The 17,420-nt window shown below is 34.8% G+C and overlaps 2 protein-coding genes across 2 annotated transcripts; one reads left to right on the top strand and one right to left on the bottom strand.

The window, feature by feature from the left end:
- The first annotated feature begins 1,986 nt into the window (after positions 1-1,986).
- Positions 1,987-14,005, top strand: LOC148915786 (putative aarF domain-containing protein kinase At1g71810, chloroplastic). The gene is given in 23 exon segments (XM_089054724.1): positions 1,987-2,277; positions 2,280-2,533; positions 2,638-2,682; positions 2,821-2,859; positions 3,911-4,081; positions 4,180-4,332; positions 4,554-4,589; positions 5,462-5,505; positions 6,632-6,722; positions 7,107-7,148; positions 7,279-7,387; positions 7,889-8,003; positions 8,098-8,147; positions 8,279-8,357; positions 9,089-9,139; positions 9,568-9,689; positions 9,692-9,708; positions 9,821-9,880; positions 10,060-10,155; positions 10,257-10,298; positions 11,285-11,467; positions 12,714-12,833; positions 13,708-14,005. Coding segments are annotated over 23 exon segments (2,232 nt in total). The 5' UTR covers positions 1,987-2,066; the 3' UTR covers positions 13,810-14,005.
- A 2,067-nt stretch (positions 14,006-16,072) lies between these two features.
- Positions 16,073-17,093, bottom strand: LOC148915787 (uncharacterized). The gene has a single exon (XM_089054844.1). The coding sequence runs from the start codon at positions 17,001-17,003 to the stop codon at positions 16,311-16,313; it is 693 nt and encodes a 230-aa protein (XP_088910970.1). The 5' UTR covers positions 17,004-17,093; the 3' UTR covers positions 16,073-16,310.
- Positions 17,094-17,420: the final 327 nt, after the last annotated feature.

The raw sequence follows: 17,420 nt of genomic DNA on the forward strand, positions 1-17,420 counted from the left end.
TTTTTCATTAGGAACATGAAGTATCTTGCTTTCTACTATTTGCTTGCTTAGCAAACCATTAGAATTGCGTCATCCACGGTTGGTAGCATCAACCATTAGTTCTAACAACATAATGCTCTCTTTTGAGGTTCATGGATTATGAGGTGTTTTTTTCCTTTTTCTTGTTGTGAATCTCATTTATAATGTTACTAAATAATACATGCAATCTTTAATTAGTTCATAAGAAAAAAGAAGAAGATTATTTTTACCTTTTGGCGTGGACTATATATACACACATTGTAGATTGATAAAGAAGGGCAATATTATATATATTTGTTGCTATATATATATATATATATATATATATAGAGAGAGAGAGAGAGAGAGAGAGAGAGAGAGAGAGAGAGAGAGAGAGAGAGAGGCAATATTATATATATATATATATATACAGAGAGCTTCCATTGAGGATCCCTCAAATAAGTTTATTTGAGGACACCCCTTGTAGGCCCCACTTCGGATTGTATTTCACTAATCCAAACCGTCTATTTTGTAGATACTCATTCAAAGATCATCTCTACAAAAAATCACTTGAATCCGATATCATTTGACCATTCAATTGATTTATTGAAATTTTAGTATTTTCTTGAAGCACCGTGTTCATTGAATTTGTAGGACACAATTGGATGTCGAAACGGTTTCCGATTTGTCTAATTTTTTGTAAGGATGATCTATGAATGAAGACCTAAAAAATAGATGGTTTGGATCATTGGGAAAAAAATTGTACCCTTAAAGGGCGCCCTCAAATAAAATTATTTGAGGATCCTCAATAGAAGGGGTGATATATATATATAGAGAGAGAGAGAGAGAGAGAGAGAGAGTAAGCAAACTATGGCGTCGTTTTCTGTACATTATTTCATATAGTAAGCATTCCTTTTTTTTTTTTGGTTATGCCCTTTCCATCTTTATATTATTTATTAGTTGTTGTTATTCGGTATTTGTTTTTATGTACAATATATATATATACCTAGTTCGTAATTAGTAACCTATATATCTAGCCATGGTTTGCCATCGTATATATACTATACAGAAAACGACGCCATGGTTATCCACAACCAAAATAAAAAAATAAAAACAGAAGAAGGAAAAGTAGAAAAAATAATTGGGATGCTTCTGTACATGGATATATGTACAGCGACAACAACTATTCAAAGACTATCAACCATACGACAGGGTATCAAAGATCATACATATATGAAAGCGTAGAAAAAGAGAAGAAATTTTTTACCTCTACTTGACAAAAACACATGTTCTGGAAAGCATGTTCAAAGTTTCTAGGGTTGTTAGGGCCTTTTCTATTTATATTTACTACTTTAAATTCTAACGAAATTGGGCAAATCATTAATTTCTTCAAAATAAATAACTTTTTGAATACACCTAAACTTTTCGAATACATCTAGATTTTGATGTATTTTTTAAAAATCAATAAAAATCTAAATTGAATACAACCAAATTTTACAAACTCCTCTATTTGGATGAAGTTATTGAAAATTACATGGAATTCTAAAATGACAGAATTTAGATTTCCATCATTTCAATTTCTAGCAGTTAAAGATTTCAGTGTTTGGATTTATGTATGTCAATTTTGTAAATGGCACCATGAAAATTTTGAAATGAGCCTATATTGGTGAAAATTAAACTTGAGAATTTAATGCCCCAATTTCCACAATTTTCCCCCTTTATCATTTAATAAATTCTACGCTTAAGTTCAAACAAGGGAATGTCAATTTCTCCTATTCAATTCCTGACTTTTAGCTAAATTTTAAGTTATTTTCCCTCATCCAAACGAAGAATTAAAATCTTAATTAAATACACCTAGACTTTTGGACTCTTTTAAACTCTTAATTGACTACACCCCCTTATTTTGTTTTTCTCTTACAGAGTTTTGAGATTATGGGTTATGGACCACAAAAAGACCCTCATCTAAAAAACCAAAACGGCCACGCAAAAGCAACGTTCACTTGGAGACGAGACAACAACACTCAACATTCGTTCATACACAAAGCATGAGCATTACTTGCATGACATGAATGGTTGAAATTCAACAAACACCTCCTTTCAAATTCCAATTCCCATACTCACATTTCTCCTTCACTTCTTCACTTCCCCTCCAAAACACAATGCTTCTTCGCCTTCCCTCACCTCCTCTCTCCTCCTCCTTCCTTTCCACTGCCACACCCAAACACCTCCGATTATTCTCTTCCTTCTCCTCCCCTCGCCCCCGTCCTCGTCGTCGCCGCTCTCTTTCCGATGCGCCGCCGGAAACGACGTCGTCGAAGTTGACGCCTTCACAAATAAGTCGGGCTACCTCTTCGAGCTCAGTGACTCCGATGCCAACTCCATAGAAATCTATGACATCTCCAAAATCCGCGCCATTTACAGGCGGAGGCCGCTGATTCTTCTTCGCCGGCTCTTCCAGACTGGTCTCACCTTCGGAAAGTGGTTCGCGTTTCGCTACATTGATAACCTAATGGAGCGCTCTGACCAAATGTTCGAGGTCAATCTTTACTTCTGCTCTGTTCTGAAATGAAATTGCGAAACTTTTGGGGATTTATTAATTTTTAATAGTATGCAATGGTTGATTAATACGTTTGCTTGCAGGTCAGAGCTGCAGAGCTTCGGCAAGTACTGCTGCAACTTGGACCGGTGCGTTATGCTTGCTTCTCTCTTTTTATGTATTTCATTATTGAATTGCTTACAATTGTTGATTATTTGTATTTTTGCTTTGTGGTTAAGCTAGTTGTTAATTAATTATTATTATTATTATTTTTTTCAATCTTATAGGCATATGTCAAAATTGCTCAGGCCATCTCATCTCGACCTGTAAGTTGAATCTTTCTGATTAAAGCGTGCTCTTCCTTAAAAAAAAAAAAAGAAATTAAAGGTTTTCTGACGTCAGGACATTTCAGTCATCAAAATATGATGGTTTGTGCATATTTCTCTAGTTGGGTATTGATAGTCCCAAACTACATTCCCTTTTTTATGCTGAAAGCATTCCGTGCATGTACTATAACGTCTGTCCACACTTTTGGCTATTGCTTGTGTAAGAGTCTGACTAGTGCTCAGTAGTCATTAGTCATTCCTGGTGGAATCTTTATTCAATTAGGAGGGGCCTTCTACCTTTTTGTCAGTTTTTAGTGAATTCTGGAGTTTTTGTTCTTGTTTTCACTTCGTCTGCATTAATGTAGTAGTGAAAGATGAAGTGGTTTTTTTTTTTGAAGTTGTCTTCTTACCTTGGTTCAATAACTCTACGTATTCATGGCATGCAGCTGTGCAGAGTTACATATATGCATTGGGATGTTCTGCCCTCACTTTTTAATTTATATAGTGCACTTTCCCAAAATTAATGTTTTCAAGGCTTCATGTGTATTTTGGATATTTTGGAATGCCATGGTGTTCTCTTCAGACATGTTAAACTGGTTGCCAAACTAATTGTTAATTCTTATAGATATTCTTGATCAATACTCTGAAATCTCTGAGAAATTTATGAATCCTTATACATTGGATGCTGTAGTATTATTAGTTGTCGAAATATTTGCATTGTTTTCAAATGAAGTTCTGGAATTCAATAGTGCCACTTATCCAGGAAAGAGTGTCATCTCTTAGCACCGGATTGGTAATTGAAAATCGTTGAAGAAACAATTGCCATTTTGTGTCTTATCAGTGGATGTTTAAATCTCATTGTTTCCTTGCTAACAAGTTGACTGGCACCACCCAACTTACAGTGAAGTACTTCAAATATTTTACTGGAAAAATAACAGAGTAAAAGATAGTCATAAAATTTAGTTTGTTCTTTTCCAAAATGTAAGATTTCTGTGTCTACCTCAGCCGTTGCTTTGGTTATCCTATTAATTTTTTCCTTTTTCTTTTTAAGGACTTGATACCACCATCATATTTGGATGAGCTCTCACTGTTGCAAGATCGAATATCTCCATTTTCTACAGAAGTTGCTATAAATACAATAGAACAAGAACTAGGTTTACCAATAGAAGAGGTTTTTTCAGAGATCTCACTCGAACCTGTAGCTGCGGCTTCCCTTGGACAGGTCTTATTTGTTTATGCTTTGTTCCTGACCATGTAACTTAACTTTCGGCATCCTTTTTTATCTTGACAGTCCAAATTCATCTCTCTCTCTGATGTTAGGTTTATCAAGCTAGGCTTCGTCGTACAGGACAGGTTGTTGCAGTCAAAGTGCAAAGGCCCGGTGTACAAGCTGCTATTTCCTTAGACATATTGATCTTGCGTTTCCTAGCAGGTCTACTTAGGAGAATAAGAAAATTAAACACTGATCTTCAGGTAATGTTGCAGCATGTAACCTAGTATTGCACCAGCTCTAGTTAGTGTGAATGAGAAGAAAATTTATGCACTCATCCCAGAGTTATTCTATGAGCTATGTCTATGAGAAACATTAGTACATATCAATGTATGGTCGCTCTGTGTATGTGCATATCTTTTCTTTATATTTTTCTTTTATGCCTTTTTGATTTTTATAACATATACATGACCTTCACATGCAGGCAGTTGTTGATGAATGGGCATCAAGTCTCTTTCGGGTATGTATTTATCCCTTTATGCACCTTATGGACTTTGATGTTTCAAAGTATATGTTATCACTGTTGACATCTGATCAAAAGACATGAAAAAGAAAAATAAAGTATACTAGCAACCAGATACTGAACAAGGATTTTTATTTTCTTTTTTCCTCTTTGTTTTTGTTTATATGCTTTCTCATTGAAGTGACTATAGCATACACAAATAATGGATGTCTTTGGATAACTTTTCTTGGTTTACCACTATTTCCTAAAGATTAACTGTTAGAATGTGGCAAATTAATATTTTCAAACTATGACAATTAGAACGTGGACCACGTGTTATTTTTATATTCTAACGCCCCTATCACGTGTGGGTCTCTCTCACCTCTAGAGGGCCCAAAATGTGGAACTCAGTGTAAATTGCGAGATTGCAGTTTTATCGATGTGAACTCAGGATCTTGCACTCAGACATGATATTTGAGTTTACCATTTTTTCAAAAGCTTAAGCTGTTGGAATGTGGGTTAAGCATTATTATTATTATTATCATTTTGAAAAGAAGATAGGCATTATTTTTATGCTCTTAACATCTTCAAAACTCATGATTCAACTACAAATATACTCTTGCCAGAAACATGCTGCAGTGACATTATTAGCATGAATGGACAAATTTGCATCATGTGAAAAATTTGTCTGGACTGCACTGAAATTTTCAGCAGCATCCCTTGAATGTGATACTTTGTTTGTCATGTGTTATTATGCCTACTTGCTTACATTTCCTTTCCTTTTTTTAATTCCCTGAACATCTTTCTGTTATCTAAGATATCCTTTTTGGTTGTATAAGGTTTATTCTTAGAACTTCAAATTGAATACAGGTAAATCACATTGAATGCAGGAGATGGACTACAGGACAGAAGCAAATAATGGTCTCAAATTCAGGTAAGTGGAGGGATTCAAAACTTACGTAATCTTAATGATTGATAGTGTTGTAGGAACTAAGTTCAAAGGATAGTAAATAAAGCCCATCCAAGAACAAGCACATAATTATGAGTGTACTCTTTTGTGTAATAAGTGCAATTTACACATACATTTGGGGTTCATTGAATTGACATGATTAGTGTAGTAGGTGGGATAGATTATGTTTTTAGAATTTTTGTGTAATAAATGCAATTTACACATACATTTGAGGTTCATTGACGTCACATGATTAGTGTATTAAGTGCGATAGATTATGTTTTTCGAATTTCAAAGTGTATTAATGTGGCTTTTTTCAGATTTATGTACCAATGAGCCTATAAAAGGGGCACTTAGCAAGCTTTAGTAAAAGTTAGAGAAAGTTCTTGTGATTTCCTGTTCGTTTGAAAAGTATGGGTTGACTCGGAGTGACTCCAAGGCTGGTGCGATTCCGTAATTTTTCTAATTTCTATTGTAGTGATTCCAGTAAACATTTGGTGGGATTCCATAGGCTGGAGTGAGTCTGGATCTCTCTTATATTCCTTTAACTCATTCTTCTACTACATCAGTTTTGGTATCAAAGTTGGTTCTTCTGCTATATTCTTACATGGTGGGCGATCCTAAATACTTGGTACTTGGGTAGATGGGACTCGGAGATCAATCTTAAATTTATACTACCTCACAAGTCAAATTATAGCCTATTTGTCCTCTCTCTCTCTCTCTCTCTCTCTCTCTCTCTCTCTCCCCAATAAGATTCTCTTGCTTTTCCTTACATAAATGATGCTTTCTATTTTATTTCATTGAAGGCCTAAGTTTATTAGTTACCTAATGGAAGGTACCTCTTTTCAGTCTCTGGCATATCCTTTGAAGTTTAAAGATGACAACTTGTTTCATTTGCAGTAACATTCTTTGACTTTGACCTTACCATAGTTTGACATGCTTTCTGCCTATAGGGCACTGTATTATCATTAAATTTCAATGTATCACCCCCCGTTTTCTTTCACGTCATTGCTAACTTTATATCCTTTTCCAATTGTTATGAGGTTCATGTTTCACATTGAACTTGATTACAAAATTAATGTTCTAACTGTGGTCCTCTGCACTTCATCAGACAACTATATGGTGGTATACCTGATGTTTTGGTTCCAGAAATGTATCTGGATTACACAACTCGTAGGGTGCTTGTGATGGAATGGGTGGAGGTATTTGCTATTGCATTTGTCTTGGTTTTGTTTATAACATGCTATGGGACCAGCTCTATAACGAACAACTTCCAGTGGCTTTCTGACCATTCTCCTTTAATTATCACATTTAATTGGAGTGCACAAATGTGATAATCAGAATTCCAATTAGACCCAAGATAGAACTGAAAGGTGTATGAGATATTGCAACTAAACAAGATTAAAAATTGTTTGTAATTTGTTGCGCACTTAAATCATAAGAATTGAAAGTGGTGGATATAGGTGGATATATATGACTTAAGTACTAGGAAATAGAAATTACTGTTCTTGAAGATGTATTTTTATGTGCCGTTTAGTATGTCTGTATGTTTCTGCTTATATTTTCTCTGTTTACTTGTATTCTAGGGGCAGAAGCTGTCAGAAGTAAATGATCTTTACATGGTTGAGGTCATGCGCTAAACTAATTTCAGTTTCATACATTCCTCAAAAATTGACCTGTTGAACTCTTTACTTTTTATGTTTAATTTTTACCTTGCCGAAGAGCTTAATAAAATGCCTGCTTCTTGGTGCTGAATAGGTTGGGACTTACTGCTCATTCAATCAACTTCTGGAATATGGATTCTATCATGCAGATCCACACCCTGGAAACCTTCTTCGTACATATGATGGGAAACTTGCCTATTTAGGTACTAGCCTTGCTCACGTGTGAGGTTAACTTTACATTTTGTTTGTACATAACATATGTGAATGTGTGGTTGAGGGATAATAAATGCTAGTTGCTCTGGTGATTGGAGAGAATAACTTATGAAGGACAGTGGACGAAAGGAACGTGTCTGAAAACAAAAGAAAGCCACCAAAAAAATACAACAGAATAAGGGAATTAGAGCAAGATTGCCAAAATATAAAGTTTCAAGTAATGAGGTTTATTAAAAATAGGCCCATCTAGATATTAAATAGAAGCGGCGTTGAACAAAGATTTGTATAGATATTTATATCCAAATTGGAACTGGTGGACTGTTCAAATTTGATGGTGAACAAAGATTTATATAGTTCAATATAAGAAAGAAAAGACGCCACAAAGACACGATGGAGATAAATTTACTCTTTGCTGCTTAATGGGTTGAATTCCAATTAATGTGTTGATTTATTTTATTAACCTCTATTAACTTACATGGTTCCACAACCAGATTTTGGTATGATGGGTGAATTTAAACAAGAACTCCGCAATGGATTCATTGAAGCTTGCCTCCATCTTGTAAACCGTGATTTTGGTGCTTTGGCTAAGGACTTTGTTACTCTTGGGTATCATGTTTTCCATTTCTTTCAGTTGATGCACAAGTTATGTTAATTGACATTGCTGGAAGTTATTTTGTTAATTCTTTTACAAACTCTGCAGGCTTATTCCACCAACTGCAGACAAGGAAGCTGTTACAAAGGCTTTAACAGGTTCCTCTTTGTGTTTAGATGAACCTAAGGACTTAGTTTGTCTGATGTCTTGTAATTAAAAGTCGGGAATTCTTTCTGTGGAAGGGCTCCATTAACTGGTCTGATGCCACCAGCATTGTTTGTGTCTGTAGGTGTCTTTCAGAATGCTGTTGCCAAAGGAGTGCGAAATATTAGCTTTGGAGACCTCTTAGGAGACTTAGGAACCACCATGTAAGTTGTTTCCTGTTTCATTTTGATCCACTTGGAAGATAAGATTTATAAATTTGCAAACCTTAATGTGCCGCCATCCTTTGTTTCTCAGTTAACGTTTTAAGGCTGCCAATGCTAGATCTTGTGTGGATTCATCATATATTTTTAGGCCATTGATTTCATAATTTCATGGCTTATATTCCCTCATCCACAACATTAAATGAAAAATCAATTTCAGTGGCATCCACATCTTCAAGCTCATCGTAATCATCATTATCATCTTCCTCATATTTTTCCTTCGCTTCTTGGGAAACAAAGTCCTCCCAAGTCCATAAGACTGTTGCTTTTCACCCACACTAGGATGAAGACACAGCTCTATTAGGGGTTTTCAATGTATGAAAAATGTAAGTTTAAATTGAACTTATAAAGCAATTTTTGTAATAATTGTCTTCATGGAATTTCTCTCATATTATTGGTGCAATCACTGTTGTGCCAGGTCACGTTGAACATTATGTCGTCTATTTCTCTTCTTTTGATACCCAAGAAATCTGTCTTATATCAAACCACTTGATGATCGTTTGCATTTTAACTTTTTCCACATGGAAAGTGTGCATATGTTTTCACTTCTCGTTCACATTTCCTGAAGATTGGAAGTATGTACTGCTATATTGAAGTTGACATGTTCACTCTCTTGAGCTTTATATATAATTGTTCATCAATGAATTGTCTGATATTTTCTTTGTTTGTTGCAGGTACAAGTTCAAATTCCGTATACCTTCTTATTTTTCTCTTGTCATTCGAAGGTAGTTTTGTGTTTCCAAAAATATAAAATGAACCTCATGTACTGTTAAGTATATTTGATATTTTGTTTATTCGTATATGGCTCCTCAATTTGTTAAATAATATTTATTACCTGGTTAGTCCTTTGATAATGACACCCAAAGAGAATGTAAAAAACTAATTCCGTCACACATGAAATCCACTTACTTCCGCTTACTTAACCTTATCATCAAAGAACTTGTTATGTCTTTCCAACCAAACAATTATATAGAAACCAAAACTGCACATCTCTAGGCTTTCCACGAGACAATTTACTAAGAAGACAATTAGTCTAGCATCATCTAATGTTAAATCTGAAAATTCTTAGAACTTTCCATCAATTTAGTTTCTGCCAAATGTTAAATACTTGTGCTATCTATTGTCTTCTAATACGTTTGTTTATGGCTCTAAGCCTTGCTGTATTGGAAGGCGTTGCCATTGGCGCCAACCCAGATTACAAAGTTTTAGGTAGTACGTATCCATGGATTGCTAGAAAAGTACTAACTGATAGCTCACCAGAGCTCAAGTCTTCCCTCGTGCCCTTCTTTATGAGGTAAAGCTCCAATACAATTTTTTAATTTTTTTCTATATGAGGAGTAGTACTGTTTCTTTCTATTTTTTCGCTCATTGTATATTCTTCATCATACCACAATCTTGATTCCTAGATGTTGTCTTATCAGGAAGGCATTTTCAAAATTGATCGTCTAGAGTCTCTACTTTCAGAGGTAATAACTATTTCTTTCTTGATGCATGCCCTCTGGTCTTTTTCTTGTGAAATATGTATTGATAATGGAATGTGAGTTAGATACGTGATGCATTTTTAGTTCACACTAACATCTTAGTTATCTCGAATTTCGGTACAGTTGTTGTCATTGAATTAATTTTAATTACTCTTTTGTGGCAGGCCCTCCGTGCCAGAACAGAGAAGGCTTTATTAAGAAAACAAGAAGATGAGAGGGTAGTTATCAAGCAAATCCTTTCTTTTATGTTGGCAGAGAAGGTAAGAATTTGCATGTGTCTTATTTCCTTTTCATCTTCAATCTGGGCAGCCAGATCATAAAATCAAAGTCAAATCTTACTTTATTTGTAATGTCATTTCAGGGTGCATTTGTGAGGGATATACTTCTTCAAGAATTTGCAAAGGTAGAATCATTGTGCTTATGCTTGTTATTTTAGTTATAACCCATATTAGGAATGGTGATAGTAGAAAAGTACAATTTTAATTAACCAACATAATAGAAATGTAACTGCAGTCTGTATTTTTTAATATCTGAAACATATTTTGTCTTGTTTGGAAGGTTTTACCTTTACATTAGAGCCGTTAATAATTGAACCTTGAGTAGTTTCTTTGTGTTGGGGTTTCTCCACTAGTTCATTAAAAAAAAAAAAACAGAATTGAACCTTGATTGATAAAATGTATTAAATAATAGAATTACTAGTTTCCCCGTAAATATATTTTGCTGATGAGAAAAAAATCTTAAGACTATAAGAGATGGAATTGTTAATTATTTACATTGAACGAAGTTTGTTCTACAGAAGATTATTGTTTATCGGGGACTATCAAATTTCAACTTATAAATTAATACAGTGTTCAATTTAATATGCCTTTACAGTGTGGCACAAAACCACTTAGAATGTTAGGGGTACAATGAGTCTTCATTGATATATTTACGCATGGACTTCATAGAACAGATCTCTATGAGTCTTCAATGATATATTTACGCATGAACTTCATAGAATAGATCTCTATTGTTACACAGTTATAACCCAACATCTGGATTGTGAATTAAAAACGTGTATCACATGTTCCCTGTCAAGGTCCACTGGATTTCAAAATTTGAAAATGGCTGAATGATTGCAGTTTACACAAACTAAAACGTTTCTGTTGCCCATCCTATGACACATGTTTAATTCCCCTGAAACAATTAAATGATTGGCCTTGATGAAAGAGGTAAACTATTTCGTCATTGTAATCCCTGAGTTTTGCATATGGCATCAGAGATATGGTTGAATTTGTCAAAATGTCTTGGGCATGCGGTTGTTGTAGTTATTAGTGTAGTTATTATTCTTGCTCTTCTTATTATTGTTTTTGGTATTTCTTTTCTATTTGATTCCTCAATTGAACTCAGGGATTGGATGCACTTGGGCTGGCAACCTTGGATTCTATTACTACTCTGGCAACTGCAAGCGTACCATTCACTTCTACTTTTTCATTCTCAACAATGACCAATGAAGACAAAATCAACTTAAGAACACTACATCGCCTTCTGCTGTTGCTGTCAGGGCTTCAAGGAATTGAAAACTCCAAAGCAGTAAGAGTTTAAGCTTGTTTGGCGTTGTGATGAATAATATCAGTGGTAAAGAATAAAGGAGGGAAAGACAAAAGGGCTAAATGCACATAATATTTCTTTGAAAGGGCTAAATAAAGGGCTTGATTTCCTGGTTGTGGTATGGCTTAGGCTTTTCCTGTGAACCTTCCCATAGTAGTTTAGAACTATGACTGGCAAGTATGTTGAGTCTGGGTTGGTATATCTCTGTTTTCATCTGAATGAATTTAGCGACACTTTTTTCCTTTTTTTGGACCGATGGTTTCTTTTGTTTTCAAAACAGTTTTCTTTTGTGACAAACTGCAAAAATATATATATTGACAGGTATAATTTTGAGTATTGGAAGTGAATTGATTGGTTCTTAGGTTTTGTTCTTATTTTTCTTTAAAGTCTTTGGCTTTATATGCTTTGCGCAAATGTGAATGTTGTGGCCATTCAAATGATTTCAATAATTATAATAATAATATTCTCTGAGATGATATCCCTGTGACAAAGAAGAGTAGTTTTTTGGATTGGAAAAGATGGAGAAAGTATTTGCAAGACAAGTTGCATGTTCATGAACACTAAACACTTTGAAAGCTTAATTTTGCATTTTGAAGAAGTCATTCTTCCTCTTAATTTTTTTGACGAGGACAGTTATAAATAAGGTGATGGTTCTATTTAGAGTTTGGACCACCCATATTTTCTCAGTTAGTTCCGTTTAAATGGAAACATGTAATGAAGTTACTGTTTTACCCCTAATTTTTTGGCATTAAAAAAAAGGGCCTGGCCACAGAAAGCTAGAGGATGCAGAGGGGTTGTTGCCTCCAGCACCATTGATAGAGGTGCCAGGAGTGTATAGAGGAATGGCAGATGGAAAGTCTTTTATCTTTTTCTATATAAATTGTTTGCTCTTCATTTTGTTTTGTCAAGGGTAAATTTGCATTAAAAATTTTACAAATAAGGGGAAGATTACTAGAACCACCCATTTGTGAATTGGACCCTCATTAAATGGAAGATCACATTTTAAGATGACGCCTAGTTTTCTATGATCAGAAAGTTATCTTGCATTTGAGACTTGAAATGTTCTACGGTATAGGCGAGTTTGTTGCAATAATTTCATTTTATAGTGTAAGTATTATGCTTTGTTACTAATTGTCACGTACAATTGTAGTGAAGGATATAACTTTTTCAGATTGTGTGTAATCTTAATGTTTCTATTTACTGATAATTCTCAACTTTGGCCTTGAAGGTAATTAAAGAGGATATCCCATACAAGAATCAACAAAAGAACTCGGAGGAAGCATCATTAGTATTCAATCAGCTTGCATCCATTCAAGACATTCTACCTATCCTTTCTGTTATTCCTGAGGTAAGGAGCACATTTATTTTTGAACATTATCAATTACATATTTTGGCATGCTAGTCTGGAATGAGTACTTGGTAGCTTGGGATTTCCAAAACTGTAGTGTTTGGATCCATATGGCCATTCACTTCTCTTCAAGATTTCAGATTTAAAAGGTTATGACAGCATTCCTGGAAACTATGGTTGTTATTTTGTGGCATTAACTGAGTAGTCTTCACAGAATAGGTTTGACTAGGAATTTGGCCCTAATTTATGCAATTGACTAGTCGTCCAGTTGTTGAAGAGTTGTTTAAATTTTCCAGCAATGTATGTTTTTATTAATTTAATGATGATTATACCTTTTGGTCAGAAGTTGACTCTTCTGCATAGACGAACTGGGGAATTTTGTGGGAATTTGTGGTCCTTGTAGAAGTTTCCTACCAGTGTGGGAAACAGATTATACCTTTTGATCACCAGTGGCGAAGCCAGGATTGAAACTTGGGGTTTAATGGACGGGGCAGGGGCCTAGGAGGTGTGCTTGAGATGGGGTCGGGACCTGTGAGCTAGAAAGTTTGCTTAGATGATGTTTTGGTGCATGCACTATCGGGAAAGAACCATTTTTTTTCTGTAATATATGGCAAGCATCTTCTGTGCCTATTGTCCATATGCAATTGTTATTTATTCTTTTCTACCGGTTGTAGCTTTTCTCTGTCACAATCAGTATATAATTTTTTTTTTTGTGGGGGAATCAAACCTCGGATTAAACCTTATACACTTGGTACTTTTTATAATGTGCAAATTATCTTTCTTTTCTGATTACAAGTTCTTTGTACTTTGTTAATGTTTGGACTGCATTCTGCATTTGTGCTGATTACAACTTTATATGTTCATACTTTGGCAGCTCCCACCAGAATCACAGCAGCAGTTACTTAATCTGCCAGCCGATCTCACAGGAAGATTAATTTCTCGTGCTGCTGCAAGGACAATCCGGAGGATCATTTAATGATACCTAAATATAATTCCGACAGCAATCAAAGTTGCTAGTTTATACAAGAAGCAAGATTTTGTGCAATCTTCTTTCTGGTTTCCTTGGCTGTATTGATCATGCCTTACAATTGGTTCCCTTCTTTTCTTGTCTAGCTAAAACTAATTCTAAATTATTTTTCAAATCAAAAAATATATAGGAAATTATAAAGGTATGGAAATAGTTTGGGTGATTCACTATTATACCAAATACAGGGGCCCAAATTATTAAAAAAAAAAAAAAAAAAAACCCCACATGAAATGGACTTTAGAAACATATCCAAGTTCCCATTTACAACATAACAAAAAGCTTTGAACTTTCTATAAATTATAAAACTGTTATGATTTCTTAAACAAGCTCAAACTCCAAAACCTCAAAAAATAAAAAATAAAAACTCAAAATACTCAATAGGGTATCAAAGTAATTTAATAATCAAAATTAAATTCAATAGGGCCAGCTGTTATTTTTTGGGGTTATTTATTTATTTATTTAAAGTTTGTTTTTAGAAATTAAATAGTGTTGAGTTTATTTATATCACTAGTGTTAAGAATGAGTATATAACTAAATATCTACCAAAGGGACAAATGATATTAATCATATACACAATAATCTCTCTGGAGTATAGAGGACATTAAACTTTGTTTTGGTTAAAACATATCTGCAAGGTGTCATTTAATTATTTGAAATCCATAAAATCAGTCTATCCTGTAAAAGTTATCACTTATAAAAAGCCTTTACAAATGCATAAATCTAAATGGACTACAACCCTGAAACTATTTGGGCATTCAACAATCAACCCTACATGTCATTTTCCAAGTACAAATTAATGCACAGTATGATTAGGATCCGAAAACATTATACACTTGAAAGGTAAGCACCTAGCTGGCTAGCTAGCTTAAGACCCCCTTAAGCTTTTTGGAAAAGGACAAAGCTTGTGCTGGTCATGGTAGGACCTATATTGTTCTTGCTCAATTATGTAACTAAGGTTTAAAAAATGAGCCAAAAGGCATATATTGTTGTAAAGTCAAGAATGGAGCCCAAAATGGTAGAGACCACTACCTAATTGATTGAAGAAAATGATAATGTTTGTCTGCCAAACATTCGAGAGAAGTCAAAGGTTGGAGTGAACAGCCAATATTTTGGCCTATAAACAGACACCACCATCAATAGAGAATGTATCTCTCCAGAAAAAGAATGAGAGCACACCAAGTGAGAAAGAAAGAAAGCCCCAGTAGAGAAGGAAGAAAGAGGAAGAGTGAGAAGAGAGAGCAAAGAGAGAAATAAATGAGCCAGTGAGATTGTAAACACTAAAGACGTTGCCCTATTATTTTACATAGTTAAAAGTTACTACTGCTAATCTCCGAGGACGAGGTATGGCAATCTAAGTTAAATATTATGTCTTATTTACTTTACGTGCAACTCAATATTTCCACATATACCATTTATTTTACAACACGTTATCAGCACATGAAGCTTCTATGGGATATGCCTTGATAACCACCCAGGAAATAAGCACTCTGTTTTCTATCTTGATTATTTAATATTAATCTAATATCTAACAATTATGACCAGCCAAAGCAGTGCAGGTGTGATTAGAGCATGTGCCGTGTGTTTGTGGTTGAGATGGAAAAGCAAAAGCCAACATGATATGTATAACTTTCCACTAATATATTTTATAGGACCCGCCCTGGATTCCCTCTCGGAATCCGTGACAAACCCTGCTTACCGTATGACATCTATCCGACGTCGGACTTACTTTACTACACGTAACCCCAATTTAAAAGGATAAACTGTTTGACTCTTGCCAAAATTCGCTGTAATTGGAACGATTCCAACACTTTTAACCTATAGAAAACAATAAAATAACTCTCAACTTTCAGCATATAAAGACTACCAACCAAGCACAAACGCAAGCAGTTCTAAAGACTTGGACCAAAATAGAAATCAATTCAAAAAAATAATTAAATTTGCGGCTGCACCTCGGTGAAACCCCAGGCTACCTACGTACCCCTTGGCGAGGGATCTAGCCACATGTAGTTGTTATGACAAAAAAAAATTACAAATCAGAAATATACAGAATTGTCCAAGTAAAACCTACAATCAATTGTCAATCTGCTACAGAAGCGTGGACCACATTGACGGATCGATACACTTCGATCTCTGAGCGAGGGAGAGAGAGAATCAGAGTTAGAACCACTGTGGTTAGCCAGATTGGTGTGTTTAATTATGAGTGTTTGTGTAAATCATGTCCGAAGACTCCAAACACTGCTGGATTTGCGTTCAATATAATAGAATATCGAATTTAAAAAAATACAGAGCGCTTGTGTAACTAACTCGAAATAATAGAAATTGAAGTTCGATTGGATTGGATTGGATTGTACTGTAGGATCCAACAAGCACATTACATACATTGTCTTTTCTTTACAAGCTTCTTGAAAAAAGTAACAACATCGAACATAAACATAAGATAACATAGAAATCTAAGGCCAAGGTTCGACATTCTTGTTAAAGATCCCTGCTCGATACGTAGAAATAAATATCTCAACAAGGAAGGGAAATTGCATCCATATGAACGAGGTAATTGGAATACTGGAAAGCAAAATGACTGGTATGACAATGGATGGTTTTCCATCGAGCATAATGGAAAGGGCAGAAGAAAAAGCAATCATCATGCTGACGATAGATATAAAAAGGGTGAAAAGGCCTAATATCATTTTTCTGGGCAATGATTTGAGGAAATCATCTTCAGCATAACGTGATGTGAGAATTCCCAGAAATGTCATTACTGAAGTTGTGGAAGAAAATAGGGAGATAGCGTCTGAGACTATAAAATTTTTGAACACCTTTTCATTCAAGAATATAGGAAGACCGGTATCTCCATTATTTCCTCCAGGAACTGTGAATGCTGCAGCAAACATCATGGTCACAATGAGAGCACCCACAACGGTACAAGAAGTTGCTGTTTCTTTCATTGACTTTTCGCCCTCTTTCACCAGTTCCTTGTGCTTCGTGGTAAATAGGGCCCTTGGTGTCATACGATCTGTCAGATTTTTAGTTTCACGATGTACAGGATCTACAATACTCTCCAACTCCTGCAGTTCATCTCGAAAAAACTTAGAATTCTTACAAATCATTGAGCATTTGCGCTTTGAGATTCTGGTAACAAAACTCATCTGAGCTACATAGGATGCTAGTGACAGTAATTAAATAAAACCACTTATGATCGATTTCTTCTTGGTTTTCCCATTTTGCCAAAACAAAGGCACAATAAAGAGAGGGTATTATTGTTTAAAGTTTTAAAATTAATAGTGTTGAAAAGGTTATAAGGCACTAAGCACTTCTTGGACCCATCATACAATATTACAGAAAATAAGCGAAATAGTACTCAACTAATATATGAACACAATGTTTTGTATAAAAACATTAAAATGATTTTGATTATATTAAAAGGATTAATCGCTTTCCTATTTGAACAACTTTTTGCAAGTATAATGTGTAAGTGTTTGCATTTTGTGTTTTTCTTTTGGATTCCCTTGATAATATTGTAATAGGACAATTATTGTAATTTCCCAAGCTTTAGTTTAGATTAA

Source organism: Prunus mume, linkage group LG6, assembly GCF_029339155.1.
Source record: "Prunus mume cultivar Tortuosa linkage group LG6, ASM2933915v1, whole genome shotgun sequence".
Lineage (NCBI taxonomy): Eukaryota > Viridiplantae > Streptophyta > Magnoliopsida > Rosales > Rosaceae > Prunus > Prunus mume.

What these genes read in the sequence shown, in the direction of transcription:
- LOC148915787 (XM_089054844.1), bottom strand. Translation starts at nt 17,003, where the DNA reads ATGAGTTTTGTTACCAGAATCTCAAAGCGCAAATGCTCAATGATTTGT.